Here is a 27,636-nt window from a genome sequence, read left to right on the forward strand (position 1 = left end):
CATCCCCAGCCCCCAAAATCCATTTTCTGTCTTATATGGGGATTATCACTGTTTGGAGGGATAACAACTGGACATTCCCCAGCTAGCTGTCTTAAACTATGTAAGAGGCAGCCAACTGCTATTATAGGTGATTTTAAAAAGCATTCTCTTAAGGGGATGTGTATTTAAGTTGCCTTTAATGATACACTCTGGCTTACTTCTGCAAGCAAGTTCTCAAACAGCCAATTTAGAAGCCACCAAACACTCAAAGCCAAGGGAAGCTCACTGGTTGTGCTCATCTTGAGCCTAGCTCACTGGTGTTTGTAAACAGTGGAAATTCTGCCAAGAATAGTTATACAGACAAGTTCTTTCTAATATTCTTAACCATGCCTGTTTTATGATTTGCTTTTTGACAGGCCCCTATCACCTAGAGCTTAAACCCAGAGGTGGAAAATGGAAATGTGCTATGCTAAGGTTTCTTCTTGTCAATAAGACCTTCCCCCCATGGGCTTCCTTGCTCCAGTCCTGGCTCAGCTGTCCCCTCCTTCGAGGTTAGCAAAGCATGCTACTACCCAAGCTCCCCGGGAAGGGTGCAGTGAAGGCATTTCTCAGCAGATTCCAGGCTGCACATTTACCTCCAGAATGCAAGAGTTGTCATGTTACTCCACATTCTGTCAGAAGGCCAGCAATATTTGCTTCTGAATTCCCTGCAACAATTAGAAATGCACTGATCCCAGTTGCTTTGTCTCTGATTCTCTTTTGGCCCAGGGCAGGCTGTCCACATTCCCATAGCATTCAATCATTTTGGAGGAGGTTGATACTTAGAAGACAATGTTGAAATTCCTCCAGGAATTCAGGCTCTGAAGCATCTGCCATGTACACAGCAGAGCCTTAGTTAAAGAGTTCAACCAAGGGACTTGCTCTCTGCTTCTCGCCTATCACCGAAGAACACTCTTTCCTTCCCCCGCCTTGCTAAGTAAAACCCCCAACTCCGAGGTAACAGATCCCAAGGGAATGGGCTCTCTGTTTGGAGGGAAATTTTTTGAGCACAGAAATGGTATAAAGCACCAGAGGTAATTTTTCAAAAGCCTTTTCACTTTGCCAGAAGGTCACTGTTGACAAATCTGAGCAACATATAAACCTCAACAATTTATCAAGTGGCATGTTAATTCAAGTGCTGTTTGTTTCATTATTGATGTTCCAAATCCTGGAAGATTGATACAGCTGGCAAGGTTGCAGAGTTTCAGCCATTTTTCTACGAACATTTTGATCTAATGGAGCACAGCAAAGTCGGGAAGGGGAAAGCTCTCAGGGGAGACGATGAATGTCTATATAATTTGACAGCAGCCTGTCTGTGCAAATCATGGATGTCTCGTTGTGTGTCTGTGCACGTGGAAGAAACACTGCGAAAAGACAGACAGAAGAAGAATCGGGGGCACATCACAGCATGTGAGAAATTCACAGGAGGACTTGAAAAGATGTCTTATAATATTAATAAGAAGTTTTAAATTGCTGGGTATGTGCAGCTTGCTGAGTTTGGGGTAGATAATTCTAATTACTGAGCTGACAAATAGGAGCTATGCCTGGAAACATTTTTAGCCCATTTTGATTTTACTGTGTCTCACGTACAAGGAGGCATTTTTCTTTTACCAGAGCTGCTCAGTAATGTATCTGGCATTTATGACTTTACAGACATTTTTAAGCCTGGCTGAGACCTTTTTGCCCTGGTAAGAATCAATGTAGGTCATCTGGAGAAGGAGTTTCCTTTTCTCAAGGCCAACATGCTTTCGAGGAGACAGATTATTGTTAATCAGATAGCCATATCAAACATGTCTTTTGTTTTCTGTATTCTGCTGCTTCAACATCTGGGGCCTTGGTGAAAGAGGAGGGACTGCCAGTTCCTAGAGATAATAAAGTGCTTGCCTACAAAAGTATGTTTCATATACAAGCCGACCTATCCACAATCTGTGCCCCCAAACCACATTCCTTATCAGGCTATCAAACTCCAGGCCACTATCCACCTGCCCCATCACCCCCGAGCCACATATCAGACAACTAGGGATGGTCCCTTATTCAACCCAGCCAATTCTAACCTGCTTACCCTGCCTCGCCCATTCCTTTCTGCAGAAACCACAGTAGAGGCTCTTGTCTATGTTTTACCCTCACTCCCTCTGCTTCCTGATGGACCCCGTGTCCCCTTCAGCATCATGGTCCCCACCATGGCATGATCTGCCCTCTTCTCTTGGGATCTGTGAATAACAAACTACATTTTCAGCGGCAGTCATCTCCTGACTGTGGCCTCAACACACTTGAATAATAATAAAACCTACAAAGCAGCAGCACCTCTGATGAACTGTAGCTGAAAGAACAATTCTGAAGAATTCCCTCAGCTGTGGCCTAAAAGGATGAAGCCCGGTTTTTGAAGCTTACAGGGAATAAGCGCCTCTCTACAGAGCAAACTGGCCTGGAAAACACTCACATAGTTGCAGTGATTTGCTCTTTAGTAGAGGGAAGACCTCATCTCACAGCACTGTTGTGGGAAAGTTTATCATTCAATTCCCCTCTTCACCACAACCACACACAGAGTGAGCACAAAGCCCTGGAAAGGCCTTCAAGATTGCACAGGCAAACAATCTCCTCTCTGCTATCTTGGCAATATCTTGGCAAATCGCCTATGATCAGCTGGATCTGAAATTTGCCCCAGGTCATTGCAGACAAGTCCTGAGCTGGTTGCACTTAATGTTCCAACTTTGACACATTCCACTTCTCTTTGCTAGTTAAGAGCTTTAGTCTTGGAATTCCTGGGGCAAGATAAGGGTCAGGATGACTTCCCCCATCAGGGCCCTCTGGCTCAGTGTCTGCCACCTCTGGGCCCAGCCAGTGTGATATTTTGGATCACTGGACAGACACTGAGAAAGACTATCCTTTAGGAAAGATCTGCTATCAGGCTCGACAAGGGAAAGGAAACAGGCTTCTTTGTATGGATGGGATGAACACACAATAGGTGAATGGTTTAGAACTAGAAGACTGACCCTGGTATGCTTCTCCTATTTTACAATTTTCCCTATAACCAACTTTGCTACCAAAATAAATGCTAACCAACAGATAGTCAAGATGAGGCCAGATCTTGGAAATGCACAGGCAAGATGTAAAGACAGTGTTTTTTCATGCCTTCTAAGCAATTCCTGTTCATTGTCTCTGTACCCATAGAAAATACTGAACAAATTAGAGGCCCTAGGAGATCACACCTGATTCCAATCCTAGTGATGAGATACATTATCTGCACTCATTTGGTAACTACAAACTCTGCTTTTCAATTGCCGGCACACAGTCTGAATGCAAGGAGCAGAATGCAATCAAGCACAAATCATAGCGTCTGGACGTTAGAGTCCTGCATTGAAAGAGAAGTGGTCATAAATGAACAGCTGATTTCCCAATTCAGAAATTTATTACATGTTGGCCAATGGAAGAAAGTTTAGATCCAAGCTTGCCCAGACTTGAATATTCAGCTAATTGTTTGCTATACGTGGAGTTGGAGTACAGTCACATTTTATTCCCTTAACCTTTAAAATGCAGCCACAAGCTAGATCTGGATCACAATTCACACTTCCTCATAGGACAAAACAAGTTGAGGTCAAAAATACAAAACCATCTACTGAAGTCAATTTTCCTTTTCTGGAAAATTCTAGACCTCTTGCTTCAGCAAAATAAAAATTGGGATCACAGAAAAAGAATCAAGGGCCAACAAGTAATAATAAAGAGGGTCAAAGCAGTTTCATCCTAATTAAACAACACAAACTCATTGCTTAGCCAAAGAAGTAGGAACTACTTACCAACACCTTGTCTTGATTTTACTTTCCCAAATCCAAACCATGAGAAATCTGAAAACCACAACAAAACATAAAATAAACTTCGAAGGAGAAGCGTAAACCAGAGGCATTCAGCCCTATCCCTAGTGAAATAACAAACTCCCCCAAAAAGCTCCACTGGGGACCAAAACTTCCCCTCAAACACCTGGAAACAAACCCTTGGGTTTTTGTGTAAAGATTTATTTCTCGTCCTGAGAACAGGGAGGTTGGGATCAGAAAAGAGGCGGCAAGAGACTGTCTTCGCAAAAAATGGCCAAAACCCAGGGTTCAAGGCACTGAGCAGATTTTCCTCCTCACTGTCTCTCTTTCCCCTAAGTATCAAATCATCAAACAGGGAACTGCAGGGTGAATGCAACACGGTGCATTTGACAAATGCACCCTGGTTCTCAACCACGGACATGTGGGGAAATTAAAAAAAAAAAAAAAAACATCTTTTCTGGAGCAAAGACAAGCAGTACAAAAAAGGAACATGAAATCCCATGGGAGAACTGACACTCAGGCTGGATGGGGATTCAAGAGGAAGAAAGAGGATCACGATTCTACATGGATTCCACAACCGACTTGCTGTGTGATGGTGGGCAGCTCCCAGCAGCTTCGCGCCTCTTTGTAGCACAAGGCTCCAGAGGCATGTGAGGGGAAAGGTCTGCCAAATGTTTGGAGGTCCTCAAGTGAAGAAAGCCACAGTGAAATGCCTGTTTGCTTCCTGGGCCCCACTGTTCCCTTCTAGGTAATTTCCTCCATGTTCAAAGTAAATTCAGCACAGCAGGGAAATCTCTGGATAAGAGGCCAATAAAGTGTTTTTTGTTCAGTTACTAAGTCATGTCTGACTCTGAGATTCCATGGACTGTAGCATGCCACGCCTCCCTGTTCCAAATTTGCCCAAGGTAATGGAGCCCCAGGTATGTCTGATAAAGAGAATGGAGCCCAAATAAGTAATAACTGTGTTTCTCAGCTCCTTAGATCTGCAGTGATTTTTACAGGCGGCTAGGATAAAAGGCTACATAAGAAAAGAGCCCATGGAAATGAAAAATGTATATAAAAACTCTTTGCACACTCAAAAATGCCTTACAAAGTTGTCACGATTGCTATCTTTTTAAAGTACATTTAAGCCTTTCCTTTATTGGTATTCTACAATTTCAGCTGTAAGCCAGTTTTTACTTCTGATTGGTACTTCTCTGAATGCTTTTTTCCAGGTTCTAAAAGGCAGAGGGAAGGCCTGGCCTCTACCCAATGCTAAAGAAAGATTCGTTTGCATGAAAACATTGACCTCATTTACTGCATCCTCAGTGTGGCAAGGCCTATGGATTTCTTAGTTACAACTAATCTCTTTCAAAACAGAGTGAATTTTCCTACTGGTCACTTTCGTTTTTCTATATTCTTTTGATTTACCTAGTTTTAATTATCATCATGGATTAAATATTTGGACTCTTTTCACTTGAGTATTTTCTCAAAATCATCTTTCTTTCTTACCGAGCACCCACTGAAGAGCAAGGCCATAGTGCTCCTCACAGATTACCCATTTCAGATTATAGTCCATTATCCACGGTCATAACCATAACTTCCAGGAATATCCTTGTATGTCTTAGGTGCTCCCATCTCCATTTTTAGAGATCATTCCCTCAAGATAAATTCCAGAAATAGAATTACTGGGTCAAGATGGGGAAATACTGTTAAGGTTCTCAATGCACATTATCTAACTGTTTTCTCACTACAGGAGGTCTTTCACCAACAGTGGATAAGAAGGTGGACTGTGTATTTCCAAAAGGAAAGTTAAGGGTGAACCATTTCTGATATCCATCCTGCCATTGGTAGGTCTTCAACTAATTGAACAAACACGTGCCTCCCATCTTCGCCACAGGAAACCATTCACCACCACTCTCACCACCCGCCCCACTCAACCTGTCCTAGGCTGGGGTTAGGCATAGGTGCAGTAGGGAGAACTCCAGGTATGGAAAGAATCAAAGTAAGGCAGATACCACTTGTGTAGTCATTATAATTCACCAGGTTCCTCTCCCACCACAGACTCTCCTCCCCTGCTTCTCAGCCAGACCTTATAATAAACCCCTGCTCCTTGACAAGAGACTGAGACTCAGAACAACGGGCTGATAGGCTTAGCAAAAGCCACAGTTATTAGTGACTGAGCAGGGACCTAGCTTTCTGATGCCAAATCCAGCACTTTTTTTCTTTCATAATTGCTTTTCCAATCCTCCAAATAATCAAAATTAGCCAAAGTGAAGAGAATGGCAACTCATTCAAGTATTCTTGCCTGGAGAATCCCATGGACAGAGGAGCTGGTGATCTTACAGTCCGTGGGATCTCAAAGAGTCGGACATGACTGACTAACACTACTACTACTATAGTGTCATAATTAGGATCCAGTTTTATACATAGAAAACACTTGAATTAGTCATTCATTCCTCATTTTTTTTCTTCAGCAGGCATATTTGAAGAGTCAAGAATAAAGAACTGCATGGTCTTCCCTCAAGGACATTAAGATCAAGGATCAGCTCTCCTAGAAGAACATCAGGGGTATATGGGAACTCAAAGGAGCGCTTTCTAGCTGAATCTGGGAGGCAGGGTAGGGGGGCAGTTATGGGGGAAGAGTTCTCTGGCTTCTTCACAACAGACTAAAATTCACCAAGAATGGGAAAAAGCAGAGGGGTATATTTTCACTGTAAATTCTTCAGTTATGATCAGAGTGGGAAAAATCATATTTGTCAAGGGGCAGATGCAGCTGGAAAGAGAAAAAAAAAAAAAAAGCCAAGACACATAAACAAGGGCCAAGCCAAGAGTTTGGAATCTATGGTGAAATTGCAGGTAGACCCTAGAAACCAATCAACCAACCTTAGGCCAGGAAGAAACAAGATCAAAATTAATTTTAGAAAGTGGTTGCAGGATAGAAACAAGATGATACTAGAGAAAGACTGAGGGCAAGAGACTGGTTGAGGAGGCTTTTAGAGAAATCAGAGTCTGAAAAAATCATGACCTGAGCCTGGTAGTAGGGAAATGAGATAGGGACAAGATGGGGACTGCTGTCTGGTCTATTTAGGGGAACAAGAGGATTTGGACATTGATTTTAAGTAGAGGAGAGTATCAGAAATGAACAAAGATATTCTTGAGTTTAGACAACAAGACACATGGTGATGCTGCCCAATGTCTCCAAGGAAATTGACAGAGAAATAGGCTTAGGGGTTCAACTCACAGTGTGGGTATGGGGCACAAATCCCAAATAAGGTAACTATGTGGGAGATTCCCTGAAGTAGGAAATGGCAACCTGCTCCAGTATTCTTGCCTGGAAAATTCCATGGACAGAGGAGCCTGGTGGGCTACATTCCATAGAGTCATAAAGAATCTGATATGACTGAGCACCTAAGCACCAGCAGCATGTGGAGAAAACCTAAGAGGGAGACATCTAGAGTTTGAATCTCAGGTCTAGAGCTCAAAGTTGTTGTTGCTGAGTTGCTAAGTCATGTCTGACTTTTTGCAACCCCATGAACTGCAGCACGCCAGGCTTCCCTGTCCTTGACTATCTTCTGGAGTTTGCTCAAACCCATGTCCATTGAGCCAGTGATGCCATCCAACCATCGCATCCTCTGTCGTCCCCTTCTCCTCCTGCCTTCAATCTTTCCCAGCATCAGGGTCTTTTCAGGTCAGCTCTTTGCATCAGGTGGCCAGTGGATCTGACCAAGTTTAACCAGAACCCAGAGTCCAATGGAGAACAGAGGCTAGTGGCTGCAGCTGAGACACATTTCTTCTTTGGGCATGCAAAACACTCTTTTTGGCAGGTACAGATTAAAGTGTACAACTGAGGCTAACTTTTAACAAGCTTGCTCCTAAATTGCTAAAATATTTCTAAGTTCTTTTTAACATTAACACAATTATTATGTAAGAGAGAATGTAATATCCTTGACCATATGCCAAAGTTCTTGGAAAATTTAACAGACCAGGCAGAGCACTATCACATTGATACCTCTCTCCCCTCCAAAAGCTGTCCTTTGTTCAACAACTTTTTCTTGATGAATTTAAGCAGTAGTCTTAAAACCGTGATACTAAATGTCAACCGCAAAACTTTCCCATGAGGCCAAAAAGAAACAATTTCTCAATTTCCTGCAATGTTTCACCCATTGGGAGTAGAGTCCTGCCAAACGTTCATTTATTTTCTATTTAATAAAGAGACACTTTATTCACTGCAACATAAAGGGCTCCTTCAAAAGCAAATGTAGTTGCAGCAAGATTAAAGGAACTCCTTCTTTTGGACTCTAGACCAACAAAGACTCTATATTATGAAATTAACCAATTAAATCCATCTCTCTTGAAGAAAGTTCTAGAAAGGTTTTCCTCATCCAGAGAAAAGGAAGATAGAAAAGAAAATAGCACAGCTCTAAAATGAGACTCAGAATAATAAAATAAATAGCCATAAAGATTGCTTTTCAAATGTCTCTCAAAGGAAAACTAAAATTTAGGGGTTGAAAAGAAATATTTATGATGTAAGGGAGAGAATCAGAGGAAGGAGGGAGAAACAGGCAAAGTGAAAGAAATTTAATCTTCCCTGTGGTGCTGAATGGTACAAACACTAAATGTGATTGTTAGAAGGGTTCTGATCTCAAGAGGATGTCATTTATGGAGTTTTGATTTGTAAGTTTCAGAAAAAAATTGTTTTTATATGTTAGAAGGGAAAGCAACTCTTCCAACTCTGGAGGAATTAAAATTTGCTGTGTTGTCAATTAAAATTTCTTTATAATGTTCTTTTTATTATTGAAATTTCTCTATATTTCAAGGCAAGACTCATCACCCTCCACCCCAAAGAAAAGCATCTCTAATGCTGTGATGATGGAAGCACATGGGAAAATACGATTCACTGACAAAAATGCACTTCACGTCCAACTTCTCATGGCCACACCCATCCCCTGGAGGACCGGTGAGAGAGGAGCCATGGGCTGCCTGGCTGCAGGGAAAGTGTTCAGCCCAGAGTACACTTCAGAGTGCTTGGGTGAGCAGCGGACTGCCTGTCACCTCACTCAAAGAACTAGGATGACTGGTCATTGCACTGGAAAGGAAATGAAAGAAAAGGACCGCTGTGTTGATGATACAATCATCTCTCTTTCCAACTGACACATAATCAGAGTGAGTAATAGTTTGCTTCAAATTAATTCCAGTTGCACAGGGCACAGAACAATGTAGTTTGGGGCCAAGTTTCCACTTCGATTTAACTTAATCTTTTACTTAAGGACACAACCTTTATATAAGTCCCGTTTCCACAGACCAGCAAGAGGGCTCGCTTTAAGTTAAATCACAGTTCCAAAGGGTTCCAGATTCCTCCTAACCAGCCTCCATTGGCTCCATCCTTTCCCTTCCCTCAAATTTCCAATGTGACTTATGTTCACTGTTATTAAGAAAAGTAACACTGAACACCTTCAACTGACAAATTTGAAGAAAAATTATGTGTATTGTGGGGCTTCCCAGGTGGCTCTACTGGTAAAGAACCCACCTGCCAGTGCAGGAGACATAAGAGATGCAGTTTCGATCCCTGGGTCGGGAAGATCCCCTGGAGAAGAGCATGGCAATCCATTCCTGTATTATTGCCTGGGGAACCCCATGGACAGGGGAGTGTGGCAGGCTACAGTCCATAGGGTCACAAAGAGTCTGACACAACTGAATCGACTTAGCACAGCACAGCACACATACACAGTTATTAACTGACCCCATGACCTCTAAATTCCAATTCACAAATTCAAAATCGCATTTCATGTATATCTGTATTTTTCTGGAGAGAAAATCCACATATTTCCTTGGATTTGAAAAAGGTACTTCACTGCAAAATGCTAAGAACCAGTGAAATACATATAAATAGTTTCAGAGACAAAAGTTTAAATGCATAGGTACTCAACGTCTGGGCTTCCCTGGTGGCTCAGTGATAAAGAATCCACCTATCAATGCATAAGACACGGGTTCAGATCCCTGGGTCGAGAAGATCCTCTCGAGAAGGAAATAGCAAACCACTCCACTATTCTTTCCTCCCAGGGTCAGAGGAGCCGGGTGGGCTACAGTCCATGGGGTCACAAAGAGTTGGACAAGACTTAGTGACTAAACACCAACTCTGCATCTAAATTCTATTGAACTATATTCCCTATCAACTGTTGAATCAGGTGCTCAGAACCATCTGTCATCTCCCAGTTAGACTTCTACAGCGACCTTCTCCCCTGTCTCCTGGTCTGTTGCTCTTGCCTCCTCTGAACCTCTTTTCCATAGACCTGCCAGAGTAATATTTTCAAGTATCTGTCAGATTATTGCGTTCCCCCACTGGACACCCTGTAAAGCTTTCTTGTCACATCTAGTATAAACTTCTGATGATGACTAGAGTCCTGCACCATGTGGGCTCCCGCACCCTCCCATCTCCTAGGAAAAGGCCACAGTGGTCTCCTTCCTATTTCTGCACACTCTGCACATTTCCCTGCCTCCTCCCCAAATCCTCTGCTCAGGCTTTCCTCACAGCTAGCCACCTCTCATCCTTCAGTTTTCAGGGCAACTATCCCACTTCAGAAGGGCCCTGACCTCAACCTTTTAGCCTGAGTCTCTCTCAGCCGCTCTCACTCGCTATCATCCCTTCCTTTTCAGTGCACATGCGCATGTGTTTAGTCACTCAGTCGTGTCTGACTCTTTTCGACCCCATGGACTGCAGCCCTCCAGGCTCCTCTGGCCATGGGGATTCTCCAAGCAAGAATACTGGAGTGGATTGCTGTGCCCTCCTCCAGGGGATCTCCCCCACCCAGAGATCGAACCCAGATCTCCCACACTGCAGGTGGATTCTTTACTGACTGAGCCACCTGCTGCTGCTGCTGCTGCTGCTAAGTCACTTCAGTTGTGTCCGACTCTGTGCGACCCCATAGACAGCAGCCCACCAGGCTCCGCTGTCTCTGGGATTCCCCAGGCAAGAACACTAGAGTGGTGCCATTTCCTTCTCCAATGCATGAAAGTGAAAAGTGAAAGTGAAGTTGCTCAGTCGTGTCTGACTCTTCAAAATCCCATGGACTGCAGCCTACCGGGCTCCTCCGTCCACGGGATTCTCCAGGCAAGAGTACTGGAGTGGGGTGCCATTGCCTTCTCCGGACTGAGCCACCAGGAAAGCCCAAAAATACTGGAGTGGGTAGCCTATCCCTTCTCCAAGGAATCTTCCCAAGCCAGGAATCAAACCGGGGTCTCCTGCATTGCAGGTGGGTTCTTTACCAGCTGAGCTACCAGGAGCCCTCCTTCTCAGTATATACCAATAAAGGATCTGACTCACTTCCGGTATTATTTCTTGTCTTTATCCTTTACTAGAACTTGAGTTCCATGAAGTCAGTGACTGTCTTAGAAGAGGCTCCACCCTCCTGAAATAGACTCTCACACAAGGATTCAAGTGATGAATCCTTCAGTTTATTAGGAAAGGATCCAGGAACACTAGAAGGGGCGAGAGCCCATGACACAGGGAGAGAAAGAAGCCTGGAGTAGATATATTATCCAGTGGGTTACACTGGGGACAACTGGACTCAAATCCCTGAGTGCTTGGGGACAGGGTGTAGAATGCATCTCAGAGTTTTTCTTACCAAAACATGAGGACGTTGTGTCATTTACCTTCCAACCACCATTTGTCATTCTGCTAGGAGAGAGTCCTGGGGCAGAGTTCCCAGTGTTTGGACCAAGACACAGGGGCGAGCACAGGATGGCGGGGCCTGGGAGGACCTGATGGGGGCACCAACAGGATTTGCTACAGGAAACTTGTCTATGTTGCTCACCACCGCCTCTAGTGCCTAAAACAGGCCCTCAATAGATACTCATCAAGAAGAATCATATTTAAAAGCATAACAGTAGGAAGGACTGCAAGTCTAATAAAAATATCAACAGGCAAATTATGCACTCAACATAAAAACAATATTTTGCAAGTATATTTTTTGCCCTCTTGATTAATTTACTCCCCCCACCTGTAGCCCCACCCCCCACCATGGAATCTCAGAAAAGTATTTAAAAGTGAGCAACACCTAGAACCCAGCATTCTGGGCAGGAGTGTGGAATAAAGATGCTGGACCAGATGTCAGGTGCGAGGTCTCACTAGATGCTGTAAGAAAAAAACGTCATGCCCTTGGGTGGGTCATTTCTCTCCCTCACAGGCTCTGCTTCCTACTCCATGAAGACAGGGGCTGAAAAGTGGCATCAAAGGTCCATTTGAGCCCTAGCAATCCATAGTGCTAATCACCAGGCATGTATGACTGGGAATAAATTGCCACTTGGCCTTCCATAGCTTTCCTGAGCATGGGTATTTTGGGATTGTGAGATCATGTGCAATTTAAAGAAAAGCACTCTGTCCACCGGCCTAGATTTCCTCCTGCTAAATAATACTCAGATGCTTTGGGGTCACTATTTCCTCATCTTGTGAGAAGAGCCTGTGCTCTGCAAAAGCAATTTCTAAAAAAATGGTACTTATCAAATACTTGCTAGATGTTAGGACACTTACTGGAGATTCGATATTACTTTAATTAGGGAAAATTGGTCAGCTTCTATTCCAGCATTTAAAAAAAATAAAATTAAGCTAACGTGATTTTTAGATCCTACAGACTTAAGGTTCAGAAGCCTCAAGTGAGAATAGACAAAGCAGACTTGCTCAGAATGTGGCAAAATGGTCTCTTCCCCTTCAAACATTTAATTTTGAGGACAAAATGTTGCCAATCACATCCCTCTTTCATTTTGAATATGTAGACTATTTCAAAGAAAATTCATTTGATCTACATCTCTGTCATTCACAAACATTACAAAGTGTTGGGTGTTGTTTTTTTTAATCTGTTGTAAATTCTGAAGGTTTATTCTTTAACAAAGGAGGTCACACTATCTACTCTGAGTGGATTAAAAAAAAAAGGAAACTGCAATTCCAAAGGGTTAGTTTTAAACTTGGAACTTCGAGAAACCCAGAAGCAGCCTCTGTTTACTAGTAATAGTTGACAAACGTGAGAGAGGCATATTAAAGCTTTGCCTTTCTGAGGTACCACCTCAGCGAGAGCTCAAAACACTATAAACACTTTTTTCAGCTGTCACAAGCTCCCTGCAGGGAAGACAGGTGATGTCTGGTTGCACACACACAATATTTCCCTAATACTGTATTCACATTCAGGAAATCACTGCTTCAGATTCACCCCAGACTCCCTTCTCTCTGCAAAGCAACACTGCTAAGCACTTGGAGCAAGTCTTTTGGGAGGAAAATTGGCTAAGTCTCATCATTTGAGAAGTGATATTAGTGGCCTCAAAGAGAGTGACAAACCCATAGAGTCTGACAAACACTTTATGTCAGACTCCCCTGAGCTTTCATTTCCATGGAAAACCTAAACAGTGACTCAGAGACCTGAGCTGACTTGTTCAGACCTGTCTGTGGTGCCTTCACCAATTGAGGCCAAAACTTGCTTTCTGCTCTTCCTTGCACAAAAACGGTCGCCATAGGACATGCATTTGAAAATGCTTTTGCAATTGTTGCTATAGATTCATGGTTATGTTCATATTTATACATATATATAAATATAGCATGCAAATTCTTTTTTCAGTTTCTCTAAACCAACATTTGCTGCAGCTAATTCAAAGTACCATGTAGGAATTTTTTTGTGGTTTTATTATGGAATTTTGGAAGGAGTAGGAGGACGGCAGCATTTCTAGCCATCTCACTTTAAAATATTTTCAATTGTATTCAAATCTTTCTCTCCAGTCTTGGGATGTGGTGACCTTTGCCTTTCTTTCCAGTGACCCACTGTCAACCTCCTTCCCCACCAAGACTCTTGAATCCAGCCAAGGTCAGGAAATGTGTGAGGCTGATACAATAGCTAAGATGTTTATTTAATTTTATTACCCTGTGCTCTTCTATTAGGAAGCTCCTGTAATGGAATAGAACATAATAGGATTATATACACTTATAAAGCTGGGTGCTGAATAAAAATAATTGAATAAAATAACCATAAATAGAACAAAATGAAAACCCATTGTTGAAAATGCAGCACCAGTGACATGAATTAGCTATCAGCCATCCACTTCCTGCTTAACATCACTAGAGGTGGTTACACAATGTTAGTGGAAGAAACTCAAATCCATAAGATGTAACTGCATTTCTTTCCTTTGTGTTTCCTACTAACTGCCCCCTATGCTCTTTAAAGATCCACTGATTTTCTGGAAACTAATCAAAATTGACTGGCTACGTGAGGGATTCTTGAATTTTTGCCTCCCAGAGGAAGTTGGACAATGTCTGGAGACATTTGGGGTTGTCACATGGGAAGGGTGGGTGGAGGAGGTGTGCTTCTGGCATGTGGTGGGTAGAGGCCAGGCACGATGGGAAACAGCCAACAGCACTCAGGCCAGTCCACCTCACAACAGGGAATTTAAGTCTTGGAACATCAAGGGTGCCTTAATGGAGAAACACTGGCATAAGTCACAGCCCAGCAGAGGTGGAATTTATCCCCAGATCCTGTTACAAAGAAACCTTGGCCTGTTTGAGCTCACTGTCACTAGAAGTCTCTTCTCTCATGTTATCCAGTGTTCTTGTCACTGGTCCCTCTCAGTTTCTCATTCCTCACAAGAAATAGCTATAATGTCATAATTTCTGTTGCTTCCAAACACCAAAAAATGCTATCCTGGTCCACATGGGCTAGGCAGTGCAGTATGAGAGGATGGGAGCTGCATTTGGACTCCAAGGCTTGGGTTCGAGTCTTAATACAGCAGTGTGTGTGAGCTTACTGACCTGCCTCTTGAGAAACCTGTATGCAAGTCAGGAAGCAACAGTTAGAACTGGACATGGAACAACAGACTGGTTCCAAACAGGAAAAGGAGTACATCAAGGCTGTATATTGTCACCCTGCTTATTTAACTGATATGCAGAGTACATCATGAGAAACGCTGGGCTGGAGGAAGCACAAGCTGGAATCAAGATTGCCGGGAGAAATATCAATAACCTCAGATATGCAGATGACACCACCCTTATGGCAGAAAGTGAAGAACTAAAGAGCCTCTTGATGAAAGTGAAAGAGGAGAGTGACAAAGTTGGCTTAAAGCTCAACATTCAGAAAACTAAGATGATGCATCCAGTCCCATCACTTCATGGCAAATAGATGGGCAAACAGTGGAAACAGTGGCTGACTTTATTTTTGGGGGCTCCAAAATCACTGCAGATGGTGATTTGCAGCCATGAAGTTAAAAGACGCTTACTCCTTGGAAGGAAAGTTATGACCAACCTAGACAGCATATTAAAAAGCAGAGACATTACTTTGCCAACAAAGGTCCATCTAGTCAGTTCAGTTCAGTCACTCAGTCGTGTCAAGGCTATGGTTTTTCCAGTGGTCATGTATGGATGTGAGAGTTGGGCTATAAAGAAAGCTGAGTGTGGAAGAATTGATGCATTTGAACTGTGGTGTTGGAGAAGACTCTTGAGAGTCCCTTGGACAGCAAGGAGATCCAACCAGTCCTCCTAAAGGAGATTAGTCCTGGGTGTTCATTGGAAGGACTGATGACCACTACTTTTTGTATTTCCAAAGCACATTGTTCTTTGCCTGTCATATTATCTCACTCTGAATTTTAATTATCTACTTCCTTTTTGTAACTTCTCACTGGAAGTTCTTTATGAGCAACAAAAATATTTTTGTCGTGTATCTCCATTGTACTTCTAGCACTGAGCACAGAGCCTGGTACAATTTAGGTGCTCAATAAAGATTAACTGAATGGATAGGTAAATGAATTCCAACTTTTCACCTTTGCATTCATTGATCAAGAACCAAATCTGGAATGATGTGGGATCACAGTTGTGTTAAGAGACTATACTGCTCCCTCTCCTCCCTGGCCAGCAGAGGATTAGAAACCACCACCCCCCACCAGCACCAATCCACATAACTTGCTTTTACAAACCAAAGGGAACAGAAATTGCACATTTTTAATAGTCTCTCATAAGTTTTCCACTTCCTCTTCATCCTATCACCATGAACCATGAAACCTCATGTTCGGATGCACTGTGTCGTACATGGAGCATGAGGAAAAATAATCTTCTCTGTTTTAATGGTTACTTATTTCTACAACATCACTTAGCCTATTCTAACTGATACGATAGTAAAGTTTCAAGTGAATCTTACTAAAAAGATAATCTTATCTATAAAAATATCAGGCTTTTATTTTATTCAAAGACTCTGATATGTATGGTTAAGAGAATACATGCACACACATGGACTCTCTAAAGCATGTGCAGGTGTGTGCATAAATACATAATGTATAAATATTCATGATAAAAGAATTAAAAAGTTAAAAAAAAAACTCATTGTAATTCACCTGAAGAAATCAGAATTGGGTGAGATGGGGTGGAGGGTGGGTGGGAGGTTCAAGAGGGAGGGGACATATATGCTGCTGCTGCTGCTGCTGTTGCTAAGTCGCTTCAGTCATGTCCAACTCTGTGCGACCCCATAGATGGCAGCCCACCAGGCTCCCCCATCCCTGGGATTCTCCAGGCAAGAACACTGGAGTGGGTTGCCATTTCCTTCTCCAATGCATGAAAGTGAAAAGTGAAAGTGAAGTCGCTCAGTCGTGTCCGACTCTTAGCGATCCCATGGACTGCAGCCTACCAGGCTCCTCCGTCCATGGGATTCTCCAGGCAAGAGTACTGGAGTGGGATGGCATTGCCTTCTCCGGGGGACATGTATACTTGTAGCTGATTCGCATTGTTGCACTAGCAGAAACCAACAAAATATTGTAAAGCAATTATCCTCCAATTAAAAAATAAAACAAAAGCAAAACAAAAACTAACACCTGAAACAAAATGTTTTTCTTTAAGAACCACTAAATATAAAAGTATCATACTAAGCCATAAACGAGCAGGGAGGGATAGTGCAAATCAGAATGAATAAACAGATGAGAAGAGAAACAAGAAACAAAAAAGCAAACAAAGAATTCAGAGTTGCAAACTTGCAAGCAGTCCCCTTAGAAGGCCATGCCTTCATTCCAAAGATTTTGGTTCTGTTTGTCACATTTCCAAACTTGTTGTGGGAAAATATCTTTCATTAATATAACAGAGTCTTCAAACTATGGGAATCTTCATTATTGGAGAGGAAACTTTGATATTTTAACAGCCAAAGATCACTTGGAGCCAGGTCTGGTGGAATGTGTGGACCATAACACAATTATTCACCAGGGTGTCCAATTCTGTAGGCTCAAGTCTCCACCGTTATTGTAGAGCTCATAATTTTCACTGAAGACACTTCTGAAAGATGAATTCTAAAAATGCACAAGCTCTATTTTCCAGTGAGTCTCAAACTTTACATAGTTCTAAAATCATGACTAAATGTCAGTCACCAGTAACTTCCTGGCCCCTTAATTCATGGCCATTAAGTAGAGGCAACGTGAGCGGAGGCACGGCTGGGTGTTCTTCAAGGCATCTGTTAGAAGCTAGCTAAGCACATTTACTCTCAGACTATATTATCATAAAAGCAATTGAGTCCTGGTGGATAAAAGCCCACTTAAAACAGAATTTATTAGAGATCATTTTTGTTTGTGTTCTGGATTATATTGTATATTCCCCAAATTTATATGCATGCACGTGTGTGTACTCTTCTGTGACCCCATGGACTATAACCCTCAAGGCTCCTCTGTCCATGGGATTTCCCAGGCAAGAATATTGGAGTGGGTTTCTATTTCCTTTTCCACAAATTCATATGCTGAAGCCCTAATTTCCAATATACCTGAATTTAGCCTTTAAGGAGGTAATGAAGGTTAAATGAGACCACAAGAGTGGGAGTTTAATCTCATAGGACTGGTGTCCTCTTTTTCTCCACAGGGCCACAGTGAGAAGGTGGTGTCTTCAAGCCAGGAAGAGGGCCCTTGTCAGGAACCTGATTGGCTGTACCTGATCTTGGACTTCTAGGCTCCAGAGCTGTGAGAAAGTAAATGCTTTTTGTTAAGCCACCCAATCTGATATTGCGCTGTGGTGCCCTGCAACAGGCTAGTCCAGTTTGTTTGTTGGCTTTTTGTTTGTTTGTTTGCTGTTGTTGCCGTTGTTTGGACTGCCACCCTGTATCATTTCCATTTGGTTATCCACCTACCCCCAAACAGCCAATTTGATTCAAGATGGAACCAATGGCTCAGGCACAAAAATTCATAATTCCATTCCCTGCCCACAGTGTGGCTCAAGAATTGGCATGTGACTAAAGTGAGTCTGAACAAAATCAAGTCTGGGATGCGTGTACAAAGGTTGACGGAAGTGATCCCCTTTTGGATGGGATCTGGAGGGATTAGCATCAGGAATGAATGAACTGCAACCGTGAGAGAAAAGTTTGTCTCTGAATCAAGCCAATCAGTGCTTGGGCCTTGGATCAAGCCATATCTAGAGCTTGGTATTTACTCCCTGATGGTGTCCTTATTGTTAAAGGCAACTGTAAGATGCCAAACTAAAACAGGGATGGAGCCAGAGTCATGTAATTGTCAGTAAGTCAGTCCTGCAGCCCCAGAGGCTGGAGTAAATGGGCACCGTATTCTGGAGTCCTTCCACGCACCCAAGTTTTATTACCACTAATGTTGAATCGGCCTGTTATGGAGATGTAAATGTCCTGTTCTTCAAAGGCTTGTTTGACAGGATGAAAAGCTTTGGGTTTTCAATGACTTTGACTCTTCAGGAGATGGGAGGACAGCCTATTTTAGCAATTTCCATGGGAATGAATAGACATATACTTTAGCTATTCAAATATTTAACTAGCTCCTTTGTTGTTGTTTTGAATTCCAAGGAGCTGCAGCTGCCTGTTTATGTCTGTTGTGCCTTTAAGGGGCTTGCTGATTCAGTGGGATCCCTTGAATGCATTAATTAGCCTTCTCTCATTTTCCCAGCCCATGCCTATGAAGAAATGAGCATTTACAGCTCCAATTGTAGAACCATGTGAGTCTTCAGGGTACCAGATAAAGGCAGGCTCAGAACTACCTGCTTTTTGATGGGCATTTTTACACTGGCAGCAGCCTGCAAGATGAATTTACTGGTGATCACTATTGGGAGGTGAATGAAACACGGGCCCTGGATTAAAGTGTAACAGGGGAAAGGGGATATTAATCAGCCCAGGTACATGAGTCAGAAAGAGGTAAGGATGCACAGAAAATAAAATGTTATGGAAGGCTAGAAAATGATTTATCATTTTTAATATATATCATCTAAACTCACTCTGTATAACTGCTTGTAGGCCTCCATGTTGTGAGGCCTTGGGCAATAAAACACTCCTTTAAAACACTAAGGTGAAAGATGCTGGTGGGGAAAATAAAGAAGCATGAAGAGTGAACTGACTGTAAAAGAAAGACAAGTGTGTGGCTTAAAATTAAATTTCCACTCTTTCCTTTTAAAATTATTTATAAATACAGATTTTGCTTGGAAAAACTGCACTCTATTGATAAGATGGAGAGTAAGATGAGAAGTCTTTCTGTGAGGGTCCATTTCTCAGATCATTCTTAAAATTATTATTATATGAGACAATGTACTCTCAAGAGTATATGTCCATGGCAGGCTTAACTGTTAAGCCAACTGATTAAATTATTATTAACATCGAATCCTTGAGCTTGGAAGCTTGGTTCTACACAATTAAGCACTAATTTATGGAAGTTAGCAAGAAGAAAGTCTAGTTGACAATGATATGAAATGAGACATTCCTTCCCCCATTAGTAGTTACTAGTCTTACTTGAGATTTTTCAACCTGGGAAATTGTATAAAGTATTTTCAGGAGGGTTTCCCTTTCTGCAATAGGAAGAAACAAACAACAGCACATCCCTCAGCATTCTGTAACACTTTCTAGCTTCTAACAGTAACTGTTTGTCTCAGTTTCCCTTCAGAAACATCAGCTATGTTCTATGTTCCCCCAGAACCACCAGGAAATGTAATAAGAGCAGAATATCAGGGGCTCCATGGTCTGCTTCTTCATTTACCTCCTACACAAAAGTTCTCTGATATTCTATGACAAGCTATGTTTGTAAACACAGAACCCATTGGTTTTTTTCAAACGGTGGACCATCTATGGCTGGACTCATGCTAGCTGAAAAGGCAATGGCTTCTGCTCTGGTCCAGGCTTCTCCAGCTCTCATGACAGCTGCTATCTTGACCTACTTAGCCTCTGCCTTCTTTTCACCCTCGTTAGTTCCATCCTCCATTCTGCAGCTGGACAAAACTTGCTAAAATGTGCAAATCTTCTTCATCAACACTACTTAAATTTGATCGAGGGCTCTACATCACTGCCCTACAACCCAAACTCCTAATCTGGGGCTTGGATTCAAGTTCCTTTCCAGACTTCTCTCTTCCAGTCTCTTTTCTCTCATTTTAAGCCCTAGCAACTGAGGTAGCAGCTGGTAGCTCTATGCTTAAATTGTGCTGTGTCTTGTCTGTGCCTTAACCCTATGTCTTTGCTTATGCCAATCCTTTCTCTAGCTTTTTTCCTATGCATCCTTTACTACTCAAGGCTTACCTCCTTTAGCATGCCTCTCTGATCACTCTGCTGCTAAGTCGCTTCAGTCATGTCTGACTCTGTACGACCCCATAGACGGCAGCCCACCAGGCTCCCCCATCCCTGGGATTCTCCAGGCAAGAACACTGGAGTGGGTTGCCATTTCCTTCTCCAATGCATGAAAGTGAAAAGTGAAAGTGAAGTCGTTCAGTTGTGTCCGACTCTTAGCAACCCCATGGACTGTAGCCCACCAGGCTCCTCTGTCCATGGGATTTTCCAGGCAAGAGTACTGGAGTGGGGTGCCATTACCTTCTCCTCTGATCACTCTGGACCAGGCTAAATGTTTCTCTTCTCTGCTCACATGAAACCCTTTGCATATCTTGATTAAAACCAAGCATTATAACCATTTTTAATATATCTAACCAAGTCCTTGACTAGATTATACATCTTTGAGAAGCCTCTGCCTCCAGAAACAGGAACATATAGGGCTGAGTCATTGCACACTCCCCCCACTGGTGCCCTTGGAGTTGTTCAAGTCTGGGCAGGGTAGGCAGCATGTGGTCCTCACTAGAAGTCTACATCTTTGACCTCTAATTCTCTGCCTTCAGAAATCACTGTGGAAAATGCAACCATCAAATCCATAAGAACACATAAAACCATTACAGCTATGAAGACCAAACATTGTTTAACTGAGCAGCTAGCCAACCTGTCAGTAGGGCCTTGAGGAATGAAGCACAATGGGCAGCCACCTTTAAGTGAAGGAAAGTGAGAAGTGACTATGTACAGTATCCAAGACATTGAAACAACTCAAATGCCCATCAGCAGATGACTGGTTTAAGAAGATGTGCCTGTGTGTGTGTGTGTGTATGTATATATAATGGAATATTACTCAGCCATAAAAAATATGAAATAATGCCATTTGCAACATGAATGGACCTAATGAAATAAGTCAGAGAAAGACAAATATTATATGATATCACCTATACATGAAATCTAAAAAATAACACAAACAAATCTATATACAAAACAGACTAAAAGTCAGAAAATAAACTTTTGATTACCAGAGGGGAAAGGGAAGAGGGATAAATTAGGAGCATTTAATACAGAAGCAACAAGGATTTACTATATAACAGAGGAAAAAATATTCAATATCTTGTAATAACTTATAATGGAAAACCTTCTGAATATATGTATATATGTATAACTGAATCACTTTGCTGTACACCTGAAACTAACACAATATTGTAAGTCAACCAGACTTCAAAAAAAATAAAATAAAATAAGAAAATCCTGAAGCTTAGGAGATTTCTTTGGTGCTAGCAGAAGCCGGCACTGGGCAAAGAGGCTCTGAAAGGGGAGTGAGGGCTACAGGAATCAAGGTTTATCTGCTTCACAAGCCTTCCTGAACACCTTCAGGTATAAGAACTGCTCAGTTATTGTTGAACCACAAAATCAATCCATCAGTTAAAAGTGTGTAATATGATGGGAAGGATTAGCATTTACTGCGTTCCTCCTATGTGCTAGGCATCTTATTATTGGATACTCACCATTACACCATCAAGTAGGTATTATAATCCTCATTCCTGAAATGCAGAGGAATTCAGTAATCTTTGAATCATACAGACAGGAAATGGAGCAGAATAAATGCATAGTCAAGAATTAGTCAGAAAGCCTGGGTCACAGGGATAATCTGGGGAGTCATCCAAGTATGTACTCTCTCTCATACTTCTCCCCATACAAATACTCAAGGTCTTTCATAAACTTCTGGAAAACTGAGTGTTCACAGTCTAAGGTCTCCTAAGACCTTGGAGTTGGCTCTTGTGGTGGGTCTAGAACATGTCTGTCCATCTGTTTTCCCAGATGCTCAACAAAGTCAGATTCAACCTAAAGAATGAAGGATTCTCATCAGTGCTGCCAGGCAGTAGTACCAGACTGTGGACAAAGTGAGGTTACAATTCTCAAATAGAGGAAAACCCCAATTCTTCATTGAAATCAGGGGCTCACAGAGAGAGTGGCTCCCACAAACAGGCAGGTCATTTCCTGACACACAGTGTGACCAGAAAAGCAGCACTAAGTACATGACAAGGAGAGGAAGAGTCAGAGCCCCAGCCCTGGGAGCTCAGTCCAACACCAGCATTCTTGGAATGGAGGAAAAGTCTGGAGGCAAATCAACAACTTTGGCCGAGGGTCTTCCTTTGAGTTCAGAGCCAATTTTATTAAGTCATCCAGAATGAGGATGGTGTTCACACAGAGCCTGAAAAACAGTGTTTGCCCTCCAATCGTATAAACATATGTTTTATGAAGATAACCCTGGCAGTCATGGGAAAAATGATTTACAAGAGGGCAAGACTTGAATCAGAAGGGTGATGGGCTATGAGATCCCTGATGTTGATCAAAAAACCCAGGACCTCTTCACATGAAATAGAATTATATCCCCAAGGATGTGAACACCCAGACTAAGAGTACTCAGTCACTTTCTGTGCTTCAGAGCTGCAGTGGCATGCAAGGTGGATGGAGACAGGAGAAGCGGTGGGATTCCAGAGTCACCCACATTGGTTGGGTCATCAAATTTCTGGGGAAAAGGATTAATAATTCTGCCTGTAGCTTTAATTTTCTGTCTATAAGGTGCAACATATCTGAATGTGTAGCCTGTCTGCTAGTGATTTAGGGCTCTGGAGACAAGTAAAATAAATGATGACTATCCACTTGAAGTAACTATCACAATTTGATAATATAAGTGATCGGGGAAAGCGTCCCTGAGGTGGTACTTGAGCAAGGATCTGCAAGAGGTAAGGACAGCACTCCAGAAGAGGGAACTGCACGTACAAGGCCACATGTCCAGGGTGGCTGTGAAGAGCAAGATGGCTTGGGAGTTCAGGTATTCCGGGAGGGAGATCAGGAGAGACAAAGAAGTGGGTGTCAGTGTTTGTGGTCTGGGGAGGTCGAAGGACTCTTGGCTGGTGGCAGAGAGTGAGCTAGAAACAGGATTGGGGGGGAGGGGTTCTTGAGATGATGGAGGCTGGCAATGACAAGGTGAAGCAAACATCTCCAGGAGAGCATGACCACAGCAGGACAGATGGCACGTTTCTCATAAAGGACCAAATGAGATGTGTGTTTTCCCTAGTCAGTGAGAATAATCAATAAAGAGATCTTATTTTACTTCTAAAGTCTTTAGGAATGGAGGAAAGAGGGAGGGAGAGAAAGGGAGACGTTGGTGGCCAAACACACCACTCAAAACATGAAATTTCTGAAAGCAGTGCTTAAGAAAAAAGACCCGAGAAACCCAATATCCTGTAGTTCGAGCATCCCTGAATCCTTCGTCCGGACTGCTAATAAAGAGCTGCAATTTGTCTGCATTTTGCAGACACGTTTGAAGTGCTGGCAGCCTCCACACATGCGCCGTTTTTCAGGGATTCAGGAAACAGGGGGCGGCGGCAGGACTCCCGGGCAGCAAAGCAGAGAAAAGCCACAGGCATGCTGGGGCCTGGCCTGGAGAGGGAGCCTCCTGTTCTGCGCTGGCTCAGGCTCTGAAATCAGCTCCATGGCAGCGAAGTTCATGCTTAGCCAAGTTCAGCACAGAGCCAGGCATGGAGCTCCATAAAGGTTTGGTGTTGCCCAAATGAAGGCGTCTACCTCTGCTCTGGATCTTTCTGGAGCCTGAGTGCCCTCGGATGGGGGCCAGACTGTGCCGTGCCCCCGCTGGGGGAGGGACGTGCCACGGTGAAAGGAGATGGTGGGGTCAGTAGTTTGAAGCTCCAGATTTTTATTCTCATTTCTGTCCAACCCATAACCCACAGTGAACAATGACTGTGTGCTAAGCTTTGTACAAAGAACAGGGGATCTCATGGAAATCTGTCCATATTACATATTTATTAAAGCAGAGAAGACAAAATAAAGGGAAAAAGAAGTCAAATTAAAATTTGTGCTCACCTGTGGTCTATATTGTTTCAGCTTTTTAAAAAGTCTATTTTAGGCAAAACACTCTCTGACATTCATCACAGCAGGATCCTCTATGACCCACCTCCCAGAATATCGGAAATAAAAGCAAAAAAAAACAAATGGGACCTAATTAACCTTAAAAGCTTCTGCACATCAAAGGAAACTATCAGCAAGGTGAAAAGACAGCCTTCAGAATGGGAGAAAATAATAGCAAATGAAGCAACTGACAAACAACTAATCTCAAAAATATACAAGCAACTCCTCCAGCTCAACTCCAGAAAAATAAATGACCCAATCAAAAATGGGCCAAAGAACTAAATAGACATTTCTCCAAAGAAGACATACAGATGGCTAACAAACACATGAAAAGATGCTCAACATCACTCATTATCAGAGAAATGCAAATCAAAACCACTATGAGGTACCATTTCACACCAGTCAGAATGGCTATGATCCAAAAGTCTACAAATAATAAATGCTGGAGAGGGTGTGGAGAAAAGGGAACCCTCTTACACTGTTGGTGGGAATGCAAACTAGTACAGCCACTATGGAGAACAGTGTGAGATTCCTTAAAAACTGGAAATAGAACTGCCTTATGATCCAGCAATCCCACTGCTGGGCATACACACTGGGGAAACCAGAAGGGAAAGAGACACGTGTACCCCAATGTTCATCACAGCACTGTTTATAATAGCCAGGACATGGAAACAACCTAGATGTCCATCAGCATAAGAAAGCTGTGGTACATATACACAATGGAGTATTACTCAGCCATTAAAAAGAATACATTTGAATCAGTTCTAATGAGGTGGATGAAACTGGAGCCTATTACACAGAGTGAAGTAAGCCAGAAGGAAAAACACCAATACAGTACACTAACGCATATATATGGAATTTAGAAAGATGCTAACAATAACCCTGTGTACAAGACAGCAAAAGTGACGCTGATGTATGGAACAGTCTTATGGAATCTGTGGGAGAGGGAGAGGGTGGTGGATTCATTTTGATATTTGGCAAAACTAATACAATTATGTAAAGTTTAAAAATAAAATAAAATTAAAAAAAAATAAATAAAAGGACATGTGGGAAAAAAATAAATAAATAAAAAGTCTATTTTGACATATATGCAGTAATATATGATATGTGGAATCTAGAAAAATGGTACAGATAAACCTATTTGCAGGGAAAGAAAAGAGACACAGATGTAGAGAACAGACGTGTAGACATGGATGTGGGGGAAAGGCGTGCAGGATGGATTGAGAGGGTAGCCTCGACATACACACACTACCATGTGTAAAATGGGGCTTCCCTGGTGGCCCAGACAGTAAAGAATCTGCCTGCAATGTGGGAGATGTGGGTTCAATCCCTGGGTCTAGAAGATTCCCTGGAGAAGGGAATGGCTACCCGCTGCAGTATTCTTGTCTGTAGAATTTCATGGACAGAGGAGTCTAGTGGCCTACAGTCCATGGGGGTCACAAAGAGTCAGACACGACTGAGTACAGGTACTTTAGATAGTTTACACATGTAAGCAGCTAGGGGGAACCTGCTGTATGGCACAAGGAGCTCAGCTCGGCACTCTGCTATAACCTAGAGAGGTGGGATGGGAGGTGGAGGTGGAAGGGGGGCTCCAGAGGCAGGGAAGGGGTGGGGGATATGTGTAAACATACAGCTGACTCACTTTGTTGTATAACAGAAGCTAACACAATGTAAAGCCACTATACCCCAATTTTTTAAAAAAAAATGTGTATTTTGACTCTTCTGGAAAGAAATTCTCATAACAGAAGATGAGAGCCACCTCAATGTTTCACACATAAAACTCAAAAATACCCATTAGGTGGACCACCAAACCACAAATGCAGAGTAATAAATAATACATAGCATTCGTCAGAATTAGTACCAATGTGGGTTAATTACTACAGTAATAAGGAAGTGAGGTAATTTATTTTTTCTAAGAGTTAATGAAGTAAATGTTTCGCCTTCTTGTACACCTCGGCATTGTCTTTGTTTTAGAAATTGAATCCAAGTCTCATAGGAAGACATGGCAAAAAGAATCATTAAGGCTTCTGTGTAGAATTTCAATTATTTCTAATCAATGAAGCAGAAGGTAGATAGTATTTAAAACAATTCTACATTTTAAAGACAAAAGACTTGACTGTTTTCAGTAAAGAAGCCATTATTTACTTTACTTTAAATTATATGTCAGCAATAAAAGTTCACAAAATAGTATATGTTATGGGAAGAAAAGTAATACTAAGTATGTTGAACTCACTCCTGTGGTATACTTTTTTCGTTAAAAGCTTTGGAATGACTTTTTGCATTATAAAACACATGCTTATGTTTTATACAAAATTTGAAGAATACAGAAAGTATAAAAAAGAAAATATTCATCCCACATCTCATAATATTGACATTCTGATGATTTTATTTCACTATTTTCTGTGTAAAAATTAAGTTTGAAATCAGGATGCATATAGACTAGATGCAGTTTAATATTCTAAACGTTTCACTTTACATGGTGAGCACATCATTTACCTTACTATCTTTGGAATTTTGCCATCATTTAATTAGTCATTCTCATACTATGGAACATTTAGGGTTTTTTCTTTTTCTTGTGTTTTTTTGTTTTTTGCTATTGTAAATTCTATGGAGAGTATCTGTTTTATTTGTTATTTATTTTCACTGTACGGGGTCTTCACTGTGGTGTGCGGGCTCTTTGTTGTGGCAGGCTTCTTTTGCTGCAGAACCTGGGCTCTAGAGCTTGAGGGCCCAGTAGTTACAGCATGTGAGCTACAGTGTGTGGTATCTTAGTTCCCCGACCAGGGATGGAACTCACATCCCCTGCACTGGAAGGTGGATTCTTAACCACTGGGCCACCAGAGAAGTCTTGAGACTATCAACTTTAACCAAATAGCTTCCTCCCCATCCCTGTACCTGTTTTCTTCCAGATGTACTGTACTGATTGCTGTTGTTGTTTTCCTACTCTGAGGGATATTACTTTACCATTATATTATCTAACATTATTGCTCACATATGGGTGAGCTATTAAATAATCTGGTATCCTGCCAGAGCATAGAAACTTTAGATTCAGAACTAGGTTTATAAATTGGTTCTCTGCCATTTTCAAGGCACTATTAATATCTATAAATATTATATCTTTTCCTTTTCTTTAAATAAGTCTCTTACATCCATTTGAAATCTTGCTGCATTAGCTAGAACTTCCTGAACACGATCAAATCATAGTGATGGTGCACAGATTCTTGTGTTGCTTCAGATTTTAATGGGAAAACTATTGAAATTTCACCATTAAGTCTGATGGTGATCTTATCAGATGTAGCCTTTTTATCACACAAAGAGGGTATTCTTCTTAGTCTAGCAAGTTTTATAAGTTATTTAATATTGTAAAC

The 27,636-nt window shown here is 42.0% G+C and overlaps 1 protein-coding gene across 6 annotated transcripts in view; it reads right to left on the minus strand.

Moving 5' to 3' along the window:
- NTRK2 (neurotrophic receptor tyrosine kinase 2) overlaps window positions 1–27,636 on the minus strand; it is a 408,028-nt gene that overhangs the window by 181,224 nt on the left and 199,168 nt on the right. For 4 of the 6 annotated variants that reach the window (XM_070375394.1, XM_070375396.1, XM_070375395.1 and 1 more), the window contains exon 14: window positions 3,813–3,860. The exons of the other annotated variants lie outside the window; for them this stretch is intronic. In XM_070375394.1, the coding sequence (XP_070231495.1) occupies window positions 3,813–3,860 (48 nt within the window). The remainder of the gene's footprint in view (window positions 1–3,812; window positions 3,861–27,636) is intronic. 6 annotated transcript variants of the gene reach the window in all.

This window comes from Bos mutus, chromosome 8, assembly GCF_027580195.1.
Source record: "Bos mutus isolate GX-2022 chromosome 8, NWIPB_WYAK_1.1, whole genome shotgun sequence".
NCBI lineage: Eukaryota > Metazoa > Chordata > Mammalia > Artiodactyla > Bovidae > Bos > Bos mutus.